This window comes from Orbicella franksi, chromosome 8 (genome assembly GCF_964199315.1).
Source record: "Orbicella franksi chromosome 8, jaOrbFran1.1, whole genome shotgun sequence".
Lineage (NCBI taxonomy): Eukaryota > Metazoa > Cnidaria > Anthozoa > Scleractinia > Merulinidae > Orbicella > Orbicella franksi.
Genome location: NC_138152.1, coordinates 25,218,686 through 25,235,767, shown reverse-complemented (window position 1 = coordinate 25,235,767; position 17,082 = coordinate 25,218,686). Strand labels below are relative to the sequence as shown.

At 38.3% G+C, this 17,082-nt stretch overlaps 2 protein-coding genes and 1 pseudogene across 3 annotated transcripts; 2 read left to right on the top strand and 1 right to left on the bottom strand.

The window, feature by feature from the left end:
* The first annotated feature begins 725 nt into the window (after window positions 1-725).
* LOC145495166 (uncharacterized) lies at window positions 726-1,516 on the top strand. Its single transcript, XM_081474743.1, has one exon. It carries the CDS (start codon window positions 753-755, stop codon window positions 1,338-1,340), a length of 588 nt encoding a protein of 195 aa, XP_081330869.1. The 5' UTR covers window positions 726-752; the 3' UTR covers window positions 1,341-1,516.
* A 3,277-nt stretch (window positions 1,517-4,793) lies between these two features.
* Window positions 4,794-7,888, top strand: LOC145494453 (DELTA-actitoxin-Afr1e-like; annotated as a pseudogene). Its single transcript, XR_014050251.1, has 4 exons — window positions 4,794-4,812; window positions 5,119-5,212; window positions 5,528-5,714; window positions 7,424-7,888. The product of XR_014050251.1 is annotated as a DELTA-actitoxin-Afr1e-like (transcript).
* Window positions 7,889-10,665: 2,777 nt separating this feature from the next.
* LOC145495265 (uncharacterized) lies at window positions 10,666-14,075 on the bottom strand. Its single transcript, XM_081474858.1, has 3 exons — window positions 12,704-14,075; window positions 11,717-11,773; window positions 10,666-11,499 (listed from the first exon to the last, which is right to left on the bottom strand). Exons 1-3 carry the CDS (start codon window positions 12,767-12,769, stop codon window positions 10,888-10,890), a joined length of 735 nt encoding a protein of 244 aa, XP_081330984.1. The 5' UTR covers window positions 12,770-14,075; the 3' UTR covers window positions 10,666-10,887.
* Between the last annotated feature and the right edge of the window lie 3,007 nt (window positions 14,076-17,082).

Genomic DNA, 17,082 nt, shown 5'->3' with positions numbered 1-17,082 from the left:
CTCGGCGTGGTAAGTCAATTAAGATGAAGGTCGCAAGACAACTGCGATTGCTATTAAAAGATCTACATTATCACATACAATCTGGTGCTAATTATAAACACAGTTATCTAAAAAAGAAATTTTGCGAACATATGAGTTTTGATTTAGGAATGAGTAGGCTACAGAAATAAAAACGAAACATTAGGTTTCAAATGGAAGGAACCGATTCGGTACAACTGTTGATTCAAATGACCGCCCACAAATTCACTACGAATAATATTATAAACCATAGGTACAACTGCTAAAAAGAATGATAACGTTGTTCCGTTGAAAAACAAAACTTGTTGCTGTCGAATATTCGGGCCCGAAGTCGCCCGAAAATGGCCTGGGGTATCCGACTATCTCGAAGTATTCTGTCAGTCTATTCACGACGGCTTGCGGCGAAGTATTCAATTTCTGCAGCCCTGGCTCTGATTGGAGTTTAATTTTTTCTTGTTTTTAGATCGCTAATTCCCGTTGTCTGCATACCTCATGCTCACCAGACTACTGTGAGCCACAGGTAGGTTACGTTGGCTTGCCAGACAAATGTTTCTTGAACTCAGCTGACAGCTAAACATTTAAAAAGAATATATTAAAGTTTTGTTCTCTCTACTGGGCGGCATATCTGGATTTTGTATTTGACACTCTCCCACAAAGAAAATAAGTCTTCATTGTGAATTGATGAGTATTTTCACAAACTTGTTTTGTAGGAGAAATTGATTTACCATCAGACTATGCCTCCATCATGGCTGGAGGCGCATGCGTCCTACGTTGACAGTTCTCGCACAATTACCGCTCATCAATTAAGATTCAACGCTGGCTCAGTAAGTGACGCAGCTCTCCTAAAGGTTCCCATGATTCCAGCTGGTGTGATGAGAGATTCATTTTCGCTGACCGTAGACATCACAGTCGGGCATGACGTCAGCATTGGCCAAAGAACTGACAGCGATATCAAATATGGCGTGTCAGACGGTACCAGATTTATCGGCTTTGGAACATGTGACAAGGGAAATTATGGAACTAATTCTCCATGCTATGGATTGGAAGGCTTGTCCGGCTCTACTTTGACCTCTCTTCGATACGAGTCAGTTATCCCTAAACCCAGTGACTCCTTCTACCCCGGTCAGTATGTCTTCACTATCAAGTTGGATGAACGCTGGGGCTCCTGCTACACTGCGCATGACGGAGGCTACGTGAGGACCGCTGGCTACAACAACCGACTGATGCTCGGCCAGGGACTCACTCTCGAGGTTTACAAGAGTAATGCGGGAGAGAGGGTTGGGATCAGGTACATCAAGGTCGCTGTCAAGCAAGACGCCTAGGAAGAGAAGTCCTCAAACACAGCACACATAAGGGAACCATAGCAGTAGAAAAAGGAAACACGAGCAATACTGGGAGTTTCAAAGAAATTTCAATCATTGCATGTTTTTAGTTGGTTACTAAATAAAAACGGGACTAAGAGAAATTTGTTGGTCATTTTATGTATTATACATGATCAATCATTGTCAGTCCACAAACTCAAAACCAATATTTTGCAATACACAATAAAGAAAAATTTGTTGGTCATTTTTTTTTAACGCTCTATATAATCGATCAGTATCAGACGCAAATCGTCCCATTTCTTTTGATGTGCACGCATCGTCATTTTACAGTTATCAGTTAGCAAAAAAATCTTTCCAATCTGGACAAACATGCTCTTACGTCTTCTTGGTCAAAAAAAGCACCGTTAAAAGTTAAGCAGCGGAAAATAGGAGGAAAGTCGATATCACTCGTTTATGGAATCGAACACCCGCGGTATTACGATAAGTTTTAGGAAGAACACTGGCTATTTTTGAATTTTAAAAAGCCAGGTTTTTGACAGTTTACACTTTCATCTTTAGCTACAAAATAATTTACAGACTGAGTTGATGATGAAGTGAAATCATGGATTCAGTGAACTCCTTACATACGTCCAGTGCGCCTGAAATTTGAATTGACCAATCAGGATTCAGCAGTTGCTAAAAATTTACTGTTATGACGTCAAAAGCATGTTATAAGATAGGCGTTGAAGTCGGGCAACTTTTCTCACTGGAGACGGCATTTAATAACCACGAAACGCAGCTAAGGGATATATATATAATTCACATCCGATTGTAAAAAGTACAAACACACACACACACACAAAAAGTAAAAAAAAAAAAAAAATGAAACATTCTGTGTCTTCAAGTTTTTTGTTTGGCGCCAAAATCCAATCTTCCGCGGTTCCCCAACTCGCTCTTCGAAAACTGTTACCAGGTAGGATATATTACTTGCAAAAATCTTGGACGATTTTAATTTCGAAGAAAGCGATGTCCCCCCCCAAAAAAATAAACTCCTTCTGAAACTTTTAAGCGTCCGAAATTTCAAGCGTCCGAAATACTTACAGTACAGTATAAAACTATGAAGTAGCTCCAAGGCTATAATTACGGCGTCGTCGTTACTAAAGCCGTAAATTCCTTCCATTATCTAGGCTAAATTTTCCCGTAAAAAAAAAAAAAATTTAACGTCACGTTACACGGAAAAGCGAAGTGAATCCTCAGTTCGCTGGCGTTTTGTGCTCTTAAGAAGAACAAGAAGTTCAACGCTAAAAGATTTAAAACGCATTTAAAAAAGCGAATGAGGTTTCGGCGCTACCTTGCGGCATTATCAAGTTAAAAAGTGACTTGAAAAATATTCATTCATTGTTTTTAAGTGAAGTTTTCTAAAGTACAGAGCAAACGAAAGAACGCAAACAGATTTAACTTTATTCAAGCCTCAAGGTTAAGTTACAAAGCGCGAACTAGCGTTGGTACTAATCACAAACCGACCACTTTGAATAATTTAGAACAATTGCATTACATCGCCTACGTCAAGTTTCCTTTGCATTAATTAGCTCATGGAGATAAACTAGTGTGCAATAAACGTTTTTTGAACTGTGCAAATAGCCAGAAGTAAAACATTTCATTTCAGTGCCGGGATGTCATTTTCAGTTTTAGAACCTTTCACGTGCGAGAAGGCAAGGATCGCCGAGCATTCTAATATGAAGACTACAAAATAGCGTAGCCGTCAATTTTTCTCTAATGGACTTTGCCTATGTTGGAACGCCATTAATACGGTCACCAGCTGGGATAACAACGACTGAAAACAATTCAAAAAACTACAACGCTATAAACAGAATTTTTAGCAAAACAAGAGACTTGATGAGGTTACGTAATTAACAATAAGGGATTACATAACACGACGTGAAAAAAACTAATCTACATTTAATCTGCACGAAAAAAGTACGCAAAAATGAACTAATAAATGCAGAAACTGAACCGAACGTAGCTAGCAATATTTTGAATTGACAGAAACAAAGGCAAAGCAAGAAATAGGCGACGAAATAGAAAACAATTAACTCTCGTATAGCGGGGTTCCACGGTATATAGGAACCTGTTCAGAGCGATTTCACGTAAAGGGGTATCAGGTTATGCAGAGATAGATACATATACAGCGTGGAAAACAGTAAGTCAGTTTTTCGGTATTTTCTACATTTAAACTGGCTCTTTAACAATCATCAGTTTGTTTCCAGCATAAACCGAAATCGTTGTTGAAGCAACTTTCGGTAAGTTTGTTGAACTTCTTGTCATTGGTAATGAATGTTCTGTGGTCTTATTATTGTTGTCTAGGTTGAACATGGACCACCTCAGTTTTATCTTCTCCTTGCTGTTAATTGTTTCGGTTACTACTACTAGCTTTGGATCTGCGATCAAACCAAACAACCCAAATGGAGAGGTAAAGAAAGAATTGACTTATGTTATTGCCTTTGATCAAACTTTCTGTTTGCAACCCTAAATGGCGTCTATCGTAAAATTGCTATGGCATTTGTGGTCCGTTTTACGCCATGAATGAAATTCGAATTTTAACACGAGCATGGAAAATGGAAAAGCGCATGAAAATGAGCTTTTGCAACTAGAGGAGCCATTCACAATCCAAAATTTATGCTAGGACCTAGCCTGTGAACAGGCTCCCGGCGACCGAGCGTCGCGTCCCGATCACCTTGCTCTCCAAATTCTTCAGTTTTGCGCTTGTCCGCTGGACTTGCTCGTCGAATTTGTTTTTCTGTCCTTGCCGGGAACCTGTTGGTAGGCTAGCTGAGACCCTGCCATACGTAAACACTTTTGCAAGAAAGTCAAATTAAAACGGCCACAATTTCATTGAAACACACCTTTGCATGTGTTAGCCACTAAGAAATAGCCGCAGTAAGTCGTTGGATATATTTCGCTCCACATAGGAACTAGAAGAACTGCCCGGCGGCCGCGAAAGCAAGGTACGTAATGAAAACTTTTATTGGATATTTGTAGCTGTCCATTAGAAAAGAAGAATAAATTAAACAAATACATTGTAAATATTGAATAAGAAAGTGAAAACTTGAATTCAGGTTACTTAAAATGATAATCGATTATAATAATGTTGACATTAGTATCCATGACAACACCATTGATAATTATAATTGTAACACTAACAATAATTACGATTATGGTGATGATGTCGTTGCTGATGTTTTTTGTGCATTGCAAACTGATTCAACTATGTCGTCATGATAAGGTGAGAATTAGAACATACAGGCCAGAGGACGGTTAAATTTTGGCATAAAACATTCCTAAATAACAATGTGTCAAAAGACCGTTTTGAAACATTGCTGATTGTTGTTCGAAAATTTTAGCTTTTGTTTTTTTCTTTACAAAGCGGAAAGCTGAGGCATTGTTGGGAGACGCTGGTTTGACCGACTTCCCTGAAATGGTTCCCAACCGCCAGGTAAAAAGAAATTATTGTTTTTTTTTCTGTAAAATCCAGCTTAATAATAATAATAGTAACAACAACAACAACAACAACAACAGCAATAATGATAGTAATAGTAATAGTAATGGTAATAATAATAATAATAATGATAATGATAATAATAATAATAGTTCATTTATATAGCGCACACATCCATTTTTTGTCCGACGCCCTTTACAAAACTATCCCTAAAAACTACAATTTTACTTTAAGAAACTTAAAAACTGAAAATAAAACCTCTCCCTTTGGGTTTTTTGGTTTGTTTTCCTTTTTCCTACATAGGAACTGGATGCCCTTTTGGAGCGATCTTATAACACTGAAGTTAAACTGCAGAAGGACTTGGAAGACCAAGACAGCGAAAAGTCCAAGCGCAAAGGTAAAGGATCTTTAGGAATCGCTCTTAGAAAACAAAACAAAACAAAACAAAACAAAACAAAACAAAACAAAAACAAACAAACAAACAAAACATATCAAAACGTAAAGCATATACACAGAACATTACAGGAATTAAAACTTTACCAGTTGGTGCAACTCTGGTTTGACTTAGCCCTCTAAACATAGCAAAGGTTTGCCGCCACTCGTCAAAATCAGGAGCTGTTGCTATAGCAAGTAGATCTCTAGATCGGTGACTTCAGTGATAAGGTTTTAAAAACATTTCGGTTGTCAAACTAACTTGCTTATTTCATTTCAGTTGCTGCAGGAACGGTTATTGAAGGTGCTCAGCTTACAATCAATCTGTTGAAAGACGTCCTAAATGTCCTCGCTAACGTGAAACGCGATTGGCGTTGACAACGAAAGTGGACTTCGTTGGCAGCAAGGCTCTTCCTACTTCTATTCTGGCACTGCGGATGAAAACTTGCCTTATTCTGTGGATAACGGTAAGAAGTGAATATAGCATGTAAAGAGGCTCGCTTAGGCCTTGCCACAAATATCTGGATATGTTTTTGGATGTTTAGAACTTTGCGAGATTTTTAGAAACATTAAGATATTTAGAAAAGCTAGGCATATCTAAAAATACTCATACCTATTTTTGGCTTAGCCTTATGTTTTCCTCGCTTTTCCATTGAAACAAGACTAAATTTTATGCCGGAAACAATACAGTTCAGCTATTTTCCACTTGAAAAACGTATTCCATACCACTAAAAGCGCTAAAGGGACAAATTTTAAACTGAAATGGCGGAAGCTGGTAACATCGAGGAACCTGAATCTTCTTTTTCAACTCCTTCCACTGAAAGAGATTTGAGAAACTTCGGCCGGCCTAAGGGATTCAAGATCGGTGCGTTTTTCATGATAAAAAATAAGAGATTTTTTAGAGTAGTTTTCAAGATATTTAGAAAATGTTTGATATTAGGAGATTTTTGAGAATTTCTGGGAAGATATTTAGGCGATTTTACGTGTTATTTGTAGAAAGGCCTATAGGCTCTCTTGTGAAGTAGTAACCATGCTTGAACTTGACCAACACAATATGACCAACATGAACGTGTCACCTTGTTACACATATCTATCTATCTATCGATCGATCGATCGATTTTTTTTGAGAATATTCTTGCGCAAACATCCTTCGCCTTTTCGAGCCATGCTTATTGTGTGATGTAATTTTCGAAGTGATATCCCCATTTTCCAGAATTGGGGTCTCTTTAAAAGGGCCGAGAGTCATAACTAAGAAAGAAATTAAGGCGGATTCCGCTCAAAGTTCAAGCAATAAGTGCAAAAATGATTTACTAAAAATCTACTTACAGCACGGTAACTTTTTCAATACTATTTAAAACATCTCACCGTAATTCATTTCTCTAGGTCACCCCGCGATTAAACCTCCAAGCATTCTCGAGAAATTTAATGTCAAACCTCGTAAGAATGCTTAAAGCGTGTGTTATTGTGTTTTACACTAACGCGAAACGTCCGTTTTAATTGAAATACGTTTATTCAAAATATTACAATTTCATGAGGTTTTTTTGGTAACTTAATTTTTGCCATTATTGCTCGAATGTTCTGCAGAAATCATCTTAAAACCCTTGTCAGTAAAGCGAAGATCAAAAACAAATAACTCGGCACAGAGTTTTTCGTTCAGGGGTATTAATATTAATTTTCTGTTTAAAAATGCGGTCAACATTTGAAAAACAAGACACAACGTGTGACTTAAGAAAACACGTTTCGGACACTTAAGTATTCATAATTAGCATTTTTCTTTATTAACATCTTTACATTAGGGCTTACAAAGTTGCAAACGTCTTTGAATTGACGATGGAAAACATGTTTTCTAAATTTTAAATCGAATTGTGTCGTGATTTTTAAATGTTTAACATTTTTTCTAATACCACGAAATTTCAAATATTCTCAAATGTTTGAATACTGGAGTATCGATAAAGTTTGCACGTGTCTTGTGTAGCTTGCAGAAGGCGTAAGGTTATATTTTCTAGGGTCGTGGCCTATTATCTTATAATTGATCTCACAGATCAATCATTTGCCTCGGCCTTTGGCGTTGGCAAATAATCGATCTGCTTGCCACTCACAAATCGCGATATTTTGCGATAGCCGAGTTTAAAATGTGTAAATTGTTTGTCTGTTTCTTTTATTCTATTTTCCACAGCGCGCGCTGTTGTTTACGGACCTCGCAAAACGTCCGGACCAGTCGCAACGGGAGCTGTCGGAGTCCTTGCCTACTACATTCCAAGCATCGACAAAACACTTGCTGTGATGTTCTCTGTTCCGTTTGATTATAACTTTTACCAGAACTGGTGGAATGCTAAGTTGTACTCTGGAAACCAAAGGGCCAACTATGATCAGTACTATGATTTGTATTATGATGCAAACCCCTTCAAGGCAAATGGTTGGCATGACAGATCCCTCGGTTCTGGTCTGAAATTTCGCGGCTCTATGTCCAACTCTGGTAAAGCTACCTTGGAAATTCATGTCCTTAAAGAATGAGCAACTGCCATGTAAACCAAGCATGCTTGCACAACTTAATCGCATAACCGATTTTTTTTCCTGTGGTGCTTAGTATTGAAGAGTTGAAATGAAAAATAAACGTGTGGGAAAAAGAAACTGTTTTATTGTTTTTCACAATTGAACCTACACTAAGGAGCTTAATGGCTAGTCGGGAACTCCTCTCAAAGGGTCGATGGCTTCCTTCTTTTAACATGTCAACCCTGTTCGCTACTTAATTTCCATATCATGTGTTAGGTATAATATTTTGGTTTGATTTTGTTTATTTTCCCGAATTTATTTAATTTCCTTTTTTTCACTAATTCTCTTAACCATCGGAGGTAATACTCTTAACCCTCGGACGTACAAGGCGAATGGCATCCACCCCTCCCCCCATAAGATTTTTTCAAAGTTCTGAAAAGAGGATTTACTCTAAAGAGCTAAAACTTTCAGCAGCTGTTTCATCATTCTATGGAGGAATTTTGATGTGCCATGGCAACCAACAAATCTCATGTACGTCGGGCCAAAAATCAAATTTTGAGATAAATCTGTATTTTTCCCCTTTTCCTCACCAAATAGCAGAAATTCATGAATTTGCACATTTCATGAGCATTCTAGCTTGATTTTGTGTTAATTTTCGTTATTTCTTTACCTTTTAAGAAAATAGTGAAATCCAAGATGGCGGACCCAAGATGGCGGTTCAAATGACGTCAGATGACGTTATAACCAGTAAAAATGGTGTCGTCTTGTAGAACAAGCTTAGGGCTATCTAATCATTGTAAAGTCAGTTTGCTCTCTCTTAACAAACCGAAAACCCAGAGGAAGGTTCTCTCTAACCCACCCCCCTCCCTCCCCTGTCCCAACCCCTTATACCACGCTGAGTGTATGAGTTAGTTTGTACGTCCGAGGGTTTAAGTAATAGTAGCTCGCCCAGAACAAAGGTGAAGAATACAAACTTTGGTTCATGTCTGGGTATTAGTGAATCAGAACTTAAATTTAAATAAGAAAGGGACAGAATATGACACTATATTGCGCGACACTATATATCATAATATACATGTATAATATAAACTCACCAGCTCTAAAAACGTTTCCATATCTCGACTGCAGGATTATGATAGAATTGTGACGTACACTGTTCGGGGGATTCACTGCGGTATGTTTTTGTGACTTTTCGAGAGTTTACTGAAGAAGACATGTAGAACTGTTGCGGAAGTTCGATTTGAGTCTTCGGAGGCTGTCAAAATAATAGCTTGTGAATACACACAACTCCCAGATACATTTTAGGAAAATTCATCAAATTTGAGGTTCATTGATTCAACAACATTAAAGTTACAAGGGGTGAAAGTTGCAGAGGGTCTAAAAAGATTTTCCCACCCGCACTCCGGTCTGAATACGGTTAAAATAAAACTGGACCCAAACACGTGCTTTACTTCTTACAATATCTCTTCCTGTTGAATCAGATAATGGTATAATTAATACCCCAAGCAACGTACAACGTTTAATTTAGTCATACCTGGGAAAAACTAATGCATGTATTTGATAGCCCGATCTCTTTGGTCTAAAGAATCTCAAAGTATTGTTAGTTTTTCTGGATGAGATGCTTGTCCACTGCACGTAATCCTCAAGCATTTTGGTGTGCTACCCTTCAGTATGCCTGTTCTCATTTGCACCCTTAACAAGTGGCAGAAAGGAGACGTAATGTATTATTGTCTTGCTATAGAGTGTGTTCATTGTCACGCAATAAAAAGTAAAATCAAAAACCATTCAATGGATAAAGTCAAGAAAATGAGATATTATAGACGATAAATAAACAAGACAGTTCTCCAAGTTTAAGGTGTGTGCGTTGTTCCAAAGTTGAGATATTCGTCGAGATGTTCCGCGCAAAATGGAGCCGCCATGTTGGTGGACCTCCTTAGTCCTCCAATATGGCGGCCGGAAAATAGTGTAAACATCTGGAACTTACTTTGGCTACCTAGTCGACTGATTATCTGAACCGAACCAGAAAACATTTACACGAGCACTTTCCTAATACTTTAACTCCTAAAATGGCTAAAAATCACGAGATAAGTGTATATTTTTCGACAAACGCGTGCTTCATGTCACGCACCGCCATAACTCCGAACCCCCAAAATGCGCTGGTTTCCAAACGAAGGACGCTATTAAGCTGGAAAGTTGTAAACAGATATAAATTTAGTACCTCTTATGCCTGATGAGGATAAAACCTTTAGTGGCTCTTTAGTTTTGGATTTGAGAATGTGATGACACACTCTATTACTACCATTTTTACAGGTCCTTTTTTCAGTAGTGTTATGGCTGCATTCGCATCTTTCATCGTGTCTACATTAAATTGCTATTGTTGGACACTTATTACCACGGAACACTCTATTACTGTTTTGCTCAAGATAAAACACAGTACCTTCAACGACGCAAACTCAGACCGCTTAGTCGACTCACGTTACCATACAACGAGCAACCTGTAAGTCTACCGAGTCTTCCTTGTGTCATAGTTGACAGTGAACTAACTTAATTTTACTGAGCTATCCTAAGCGCGCGGGAGTTTCATAATGATCTCAAGGAGGCTAAGAGGCTAGCCGTTTCACTTAACAACAGAAAATCTATGTAGGTGTTAGCGTAGTTTTAGTAAGAAAATTAATAGCGCTTTTGATACATATATCAACTGCAACATATCAACTCCTTTTTATAACTTTATCAGTGATTTTCTGTTTGTGGACACAAAATTTTCCTGCTCGTGGTCGTGGTTGTGATCTCCCCAGTCAAAACATCGCTTTCTAGTATTGTTATTAAACTGAACGGAGAGAGAGAGAGAGAGAGAGAGAGAGAGAGAGAGAGATGTTATTATTTACAGTGAGAAGCAAGAGTTAGGACGGCTTAGGATGAAACATATTTTTCCAAGTAAATCCCTTGTTTATTATTTATCAATCAACCCGGGGCGAAATTTTCATTTTTTTCACTGAAGTTTCCATCAATTTATAATTTCACAAATAATCAACTCCCAATATTACTTTTATTCTGACTTTCTACTGCTAAAGTTCCCTTAAGGTCAATTCGTGACAATTCTAGTGATGCCGATTACATTAATTGTGCTGCTTTTCAAGATTTCTCCCTCTAAGCATCTCGCTTGATTGCGACCTTGACGTACTTGATTCCAACTTTCTCTTCTTTATCACTTTTATAGACTTCAAGGGAGAGTCCCTTACTAAACATTAGCCGGTTGTTGTAGCCAGCGGTCCTCACAAAGCCTCCGTCATGCGCAAGGTAGCACGAGCCCCAGCGTTCATCCAGCTTGAGAGTGAAGACAAACTGACCGGGGTAGAAAGAGTCGCTGGGTTTAGGGAGAACCGGTTCACGTCGAGCAGATGTCAAAGTAGGGCCAGAAAACCCTTCCAATCCGTAGCATGGAGAATGATTGATGTAATTCCCCTTGTCAGTTGTTTCAAACCCAATAAATCTAGTACCGTCTGACACGCCATATCTGATATCGCTGTCATGCCCTTGTCCAATGCTGACGTCATGTGCAACTGTGATTTCTACGGTCAGCGGAATTGAATCCTTACAGGCACCGGCGGGAATCATAGGAACCTTGAGAAGAGCGGCTTCTGCTATTGAGCCTGCGTTGAATGTAAGTTGGTGAGCGGCAATTGTACGAGAACTGTCAATGTAGGACGCATGCGCTTCCAACCAAGAAGGAGTCATGGTTTGATGGTAAATCAGTTTTTCCTAAAATACGTCATTAAAAAAGTAATCAAGACTCTTAAAATTTAGTTATAGCCGAGCTCCAGTGCGCCCAACGAAGCACCATGGGGAGAGTTTTTTTTGTTTTTTGCTATAGATAAGTATTTTAAATGGCGTATGACGTGCAAGTAGTTTTCCATCAGACATAACTAAAATAGGTAATGTTGAAATTACTAGCCTCCGAGGAAACCACGTGACTCACCTGTACATTACAGGAATCCGCTGAACATACTGATTGAACACAACAAGAAAGAGCGACCTAAGCGACAAGAAAGTAAACAATTAGTCATTTAATATTGAGAGCTGGGTAATACACAAAAGTTTGGGTGGCTGTGTGCGACCCACTTCTTGAAACCTTCGCCTTTGGTTTCACACCAAAAGATGTCATTTTCTTTCCCTGTTTGACGCTTAGCTTAGTAATTGTTATCTATTATAGACCAAATTCTATCCAGGAATTATGGTCGAACCTCTATTAATTGATTCTGTTTTGTTTTATTCCTCTATTAAACGGCCAGGAAAATTTGAAGTTGGACGTTCTTGGCCAGATGAAGGTAAAAGAATGGCAATCTGAAATACCGTAAAAACACATTTTCAGCAGTATTTAATTGAAGCAATCACAAAACAAAGTCTTGAAGCGTTTTAGTTTGTTTGTGCAGCACACAAGCCAGTGTTGGGTTGACAGACTCGTCGAGTCTGTACACGTAATTGTTTCTTTGGCTTTTGCTAACGTTATGGACAAAACACCATCATTGTTCTACTTTTTCTCCTCTTGCATTTGTTTGCACTTATATTTGATAAACTGAAAACTGACCACGCCCAACGTTGTTTTCGGGTGAACCTCTATTAAACGGCCACCTCTATTAAGCAGCCAGTTGTCTGATCCCCGAGAGTGGCCGCTTTAAAACAGAGGCTTAAATGTATGCCCTTTTGCGCAATTATTTGAGCAGGGCCTTTAATGAGATTAATGAAACCAAACTTTTCAAGAGACGAATGGTAACAAGGATAAAAATATCTTCTTCTGAGACAAACCTATAAAAGTCCAAATGTTGATTCAATGACTGAACTAGTTCGTACCAAAATGTCTGCTCAGCTTGCTGCTAAAATCTCGTTCTTAGTTTCAGTGTTCTCCTGACAACTCATAGCAAAGGTTCTTAAATGAAAGAGGAAGCTGGTATTGAAATTAACTCACATTGCACATCACCAGGCAAAGAGACAGCAGCAGTAACATCTGCATATTCACACGATATTGAGCCATCTTTCAAGATCGATATTCTTTGACCGCTAGTTCATTCCTTTTGTGTCGTGGGGTAGGTATTTGATCAATTCCTTTTGGTTGTTCTAATTGGATATATATATTTTTTATTCACGAAAACGTTTTTGCAAATGCAGAAAGTATCCTTAGACCAATGTAAAAGCTTTTATAATGAGTTAACAGAAAATGGTCTAATTATCAGGGATATTGATTTTTTGGAATGGTTTGTTTCGTTACTAATGGCGTATGAATTCAGCTGACCTTCCTCTCAAAGTAAACACTATTCTAAGCACGTCCGCCCCAGCCGAGCTTCAGCGAGAATATGAATATTGCAGTATCCCTGTAAATTTTGGATAATAGTAGGAGTTATAATTGTGATTTCTTTCCCTGATCCTCTAGCCCTCGGACGTACAAGCTGTCGTGAAGACGACATCTGATCAGCAGTCTTGGATCCGCCATCTTAATTGGGTCCGCCATCTTAAATTTCACTAATTTCTTAAAAAGTCCAGAAATAACGGAAATCAGCAATCAAAAATTTAGCCAAAATGCTTATAAAATTTAGACATTTAAGAATTTCTGCAATTTAATGAAGAGAACTGGAAAAAAATAGAGAATTATGTCAAAAAAAGTTGATTTTTGGGCAGACCTACATCATGTTTGAGATTACCATGGCAATGTCATAAATCGTAGACACAAAAAATGACAGATCATAATGTCTGCGAAGGATGAATGAGCAGCTACTGAAAATTTCAGCGTCTTAGAGTGAATCGACTTTTCACAACTCGGAACAAACCTTATTGGGGTGGAGGGTTGGTATCCAGAACTTTTCTCCCCTTGTACGTCCAAGGGCTAAAAGAACAAAATGACGAGATTTTCTTTCTTTCCGTTATTAACCTTAATTGAATATGTGTGCTTTCTCAGCGTTCTTCCAATTATAAGATGAAGCTTCAACTGGACAGGGCAAAACAAGGGATATATGTCTAAAGTACTGCATGAGTGTACCTCGACCTCGGAAACTGTCATCAATGTAGAGCAGTCAGTCGGGAAAGTTATAAAGAGATAAATTTAATTGCAACTTGCTGAACAATCAATGCAGTACTTTGGACATAGAGCCCTTTTTTCCCCTGAAGAGTTAAAGCTTCATCTTATTTTTGGAAGGCCGTTGAGAAAACACAAATATTCGTTAATATAAAAGTTGAGAATAGACAAAAGAAAAGAGGAAATCTCGTCATTTTGGTCTTTTTAGCCCTTGCACTACATGGGAAGCAGGGGTGGATGTCCCCGCGGCCCCCCCCCCCCCACCTCCCCCCTCACCCCCATAAGGTTTTTATTGAAGTTGTGAAAAGACGATTTACTCTAAGATGATGAAACTTTCCGTAGATGTCCATTCATTCTTGAAGGACATTTTGATATGTCATTAGTGTGTCTACGATTTTTGACGTTTCCATGGTAACTGCATACTTCATGTAGGTCTGGTCAAACATCAACTTTCTTCACATGATTCTCTTTCTTTTTCAATTATAACAATCATAATAATAATAAAGATCTTTCAACAGGGAGCCCACTTCACATACATGTGGTTTTCAGTAGGGCCCTGCAAAAATAAGTTCTCTTCATTAAATGCAGAAATTCTTAAATTTCTACATTCAAAAAGCGTTTTGGCTTGATTCTTAAGTACTGATTTCCCGTATCTCTTGAAATTTTAAGAAAATAGTGAAATTCAAGATGGCTGATCTAAGATGGCGGATCCAAGACTGCGGATCAAATGACGTCTTCACGACAGCTTGTACGTGCGAGGATTACAGGGTAGGGAAAGAAATCACAAGTATAACCTCTGCTATTTTTTAACATTTTTTAGGTATGATATATTATTCATATTCTCCTTGAAGCTCAGCTGGGGCGGACGTGCTTAGTATAATGTTTACAGGAGAAGGGATACGTTGAGAAGAAGTGTTGCTGAATTCATACACCATGAGCAACAAAACAAACCATTCCAGCAATTCAATGTCCCTAATAATTGAAAACATTTTGTCTTAACTCATTTTAAAAGCTTTCCTATTGGTCTAAACATACTTTCCAGATTTGCAAAACCATCTTACTCAAAAAGAATCTATATATCCAAAAAGTACATCCAAAATTGATCAAATACACCACAAGACAAAAGGAACTAATGCTAACAGGCTTTGAAAAATTTGTTTAGTGTAGATTCAGGTTTATAAACACACTTTGTAAGTTTCAAGTTCATCCCTAAAAGCAATTTTGAATGTTTAAATACAGACGCAAAGTTCTGAAAGATGTCAGAAAAATTTCTGGCAGTTTAATTTGCTGCTTAACTTATGACAATAACAGTTAATTTTCCGTATATACAACAAAGTTTGGAAACGTTTTAGTTTTGGTTATTTTTCTTCAGTTCGACCTACCACGTATAGTTTTCAATGAACAAATAAAGCAATCATTTAACTGAACTTAATATTAAATAAACAAATTGTTCCCTGTTACCCATTGATTTCGAAGAGATAGCAGTCTCGTTTGTTAATTTATTCAGCGAGAATCACACTCAGTTGCAGTTATACCACAGTAAACTAGACTGAGCAAACACAACTGAGCGGTGATAGACAAATTAAAAAACGAATGTTAGTCCGGCTATTGTGAATCATTTCCTTGCAAAGGTCCGCGTAACACAGATTAACTGGCGCTCGACGATAAATTCACTTCTTTTCTTACAGACACAAGTAGGTTTTGCGAATCGAAAGTTTCTGTTTTTACCCTTTTAACGACCCATTTAGCTGTTGTCTTCTTGCTCTTTCGAATAAGCCGTTGACGTATTGAAGACACTGAAAGGTAAGTGATTTAGACATCTAAACAGCAGCCTCAAGTTTTTTCCAGTAAAAAATTCCGGCGAATGCGTAGGTAAAGGGTACTGTTCCATGGGACCTTTTGCATCAGGAATTACTTGCCTCCGAGTTTGTTTGTTTGTTTGTTTGTTTTACCACACTTGCCATTAAGACCTGCTGAGAACACTGGCGTAAGAGAACTCGGGACAATAACACGCAAAAGTGTTCTTGTTAACTGGTCGCGTCTATGATATATTCATGTAGCAATTATACTTTCTGTTTGTCCCTCGCAGTTCGGACTATATCGACTGATCGCTCAATATCGTGTGAATATGCAGATTTTACTGCTGCTGTTTCAATGCCTGCGGATTAGCAGCCGCGTCTTAAAAATTTTTAAAAACGTTTGTTATGTGTCAGCTGCAGGAGCACCCAACGTCGGTTTGTCTCAAATTGTTCATACTAAAACGCTGTTTTAGTACTTTTAAAGCTCTGTGGGTTAATTTAAGGCCGAGATACATTAGTTTTTATTTGTTTAGTCATATTAGAGCTTGTCCTGTCGAATTTATTAGGACTTTTAAGTCAATTTCCCGAAAGCCTTAGGTCGTATTGCCTTGCCGAAAACATGACTCACTCACTAACTCAATCCTCCTTGTTCCTGATGGAAAATAGGTCGTCAACTAGCGCCCGCCACCTGACCCTATTTTGAGCAGTGCGCTTCACTTTCTGCTTGCAGAAAACAACAGATGAGCGGTACCCGAACCGTCTCTTTTCTTACCAGTCCCAAAACAAAATGCATCAATTGTCTCAAATCACGAAAGTACGAGGTAAGAGCTCCCCAGAGAAAATCCGAGAGGTTATTAACTAAATCAAAAGACCTACCGAACAGATATTTTACCGAAACGATCGATCCGCTGGGTACCTCTGATGAGTTGGTATTAGAACACTGGAACTAAGAAAGAACAAGATTCCAAAAACTAGCTTAGAACTTAGTCTAGGCAGGAATTTTGGATGATCTGGTACAGTGACGGAATCAACCTTTGGTCATTCATTGAAAGAAAACTACGCTATACTAGGGACGATCGTGATGAATGTCTGGGGGTCTTGCCTTGTATGTGGACCCTCGGACGTACAAGCCAATTCATACCCCCAACATGGTACCAAGGGGGATGGGTGGATGGAACCCCTCCCCTGGGTTTTCGTTCAGCGAGATAAGGTAATTACATTGATTCCGGATAGCCCTGAGATTGCTCTACAAGATGATACCAGCTTTGTTGATTATGACGTCATTTGACTAGCCATCTTAGATCCACTATCTTGGATTTCACTATTAGCCACTATTTTCCTTAAAAATTCAAGAAAAAACGGAACTTAATACAAAATCAAGCCAGAATAGTTACGAAATGTACAAATTCGTAAATATTTGCAATTTGATGAAGAAAGCTGGAGGAAAAAATACAGAAGGATTAATGAACAGCTACTGAA

Bases quoted from the DNA above. Each gene is read 5' to 3' on its own strand.
- LOC145495166 (XM_081474743.1), top strand. From the start codon at position 753: ATGCCTCCATCATGGCTGGAGGCGCATGCGTCCTACGTTGACAGTTCT.
- LOC145495265 (XM_081474858.1), bottom strand. From the start codon at position 12,769: ATGGCTCAATATCGTGTGAATATGCAGATGTTACTGCTGCTGTCTCTT. The intron at 11,774-12,703 runs GTGAGTTAATTT...CTTGTCGCTTAG, and splicing joins TTTGCCTGGTGATGTGCAAT to GTCGCTCTTTCTTGTTGTGT. The intron at 11,500-11,716 runs GTGAGTCACGTG...GACGTATTTTAG, and splicing joins CGGATTCCTGTAATGTACAG to GAAAAACTGATTTACCATCA.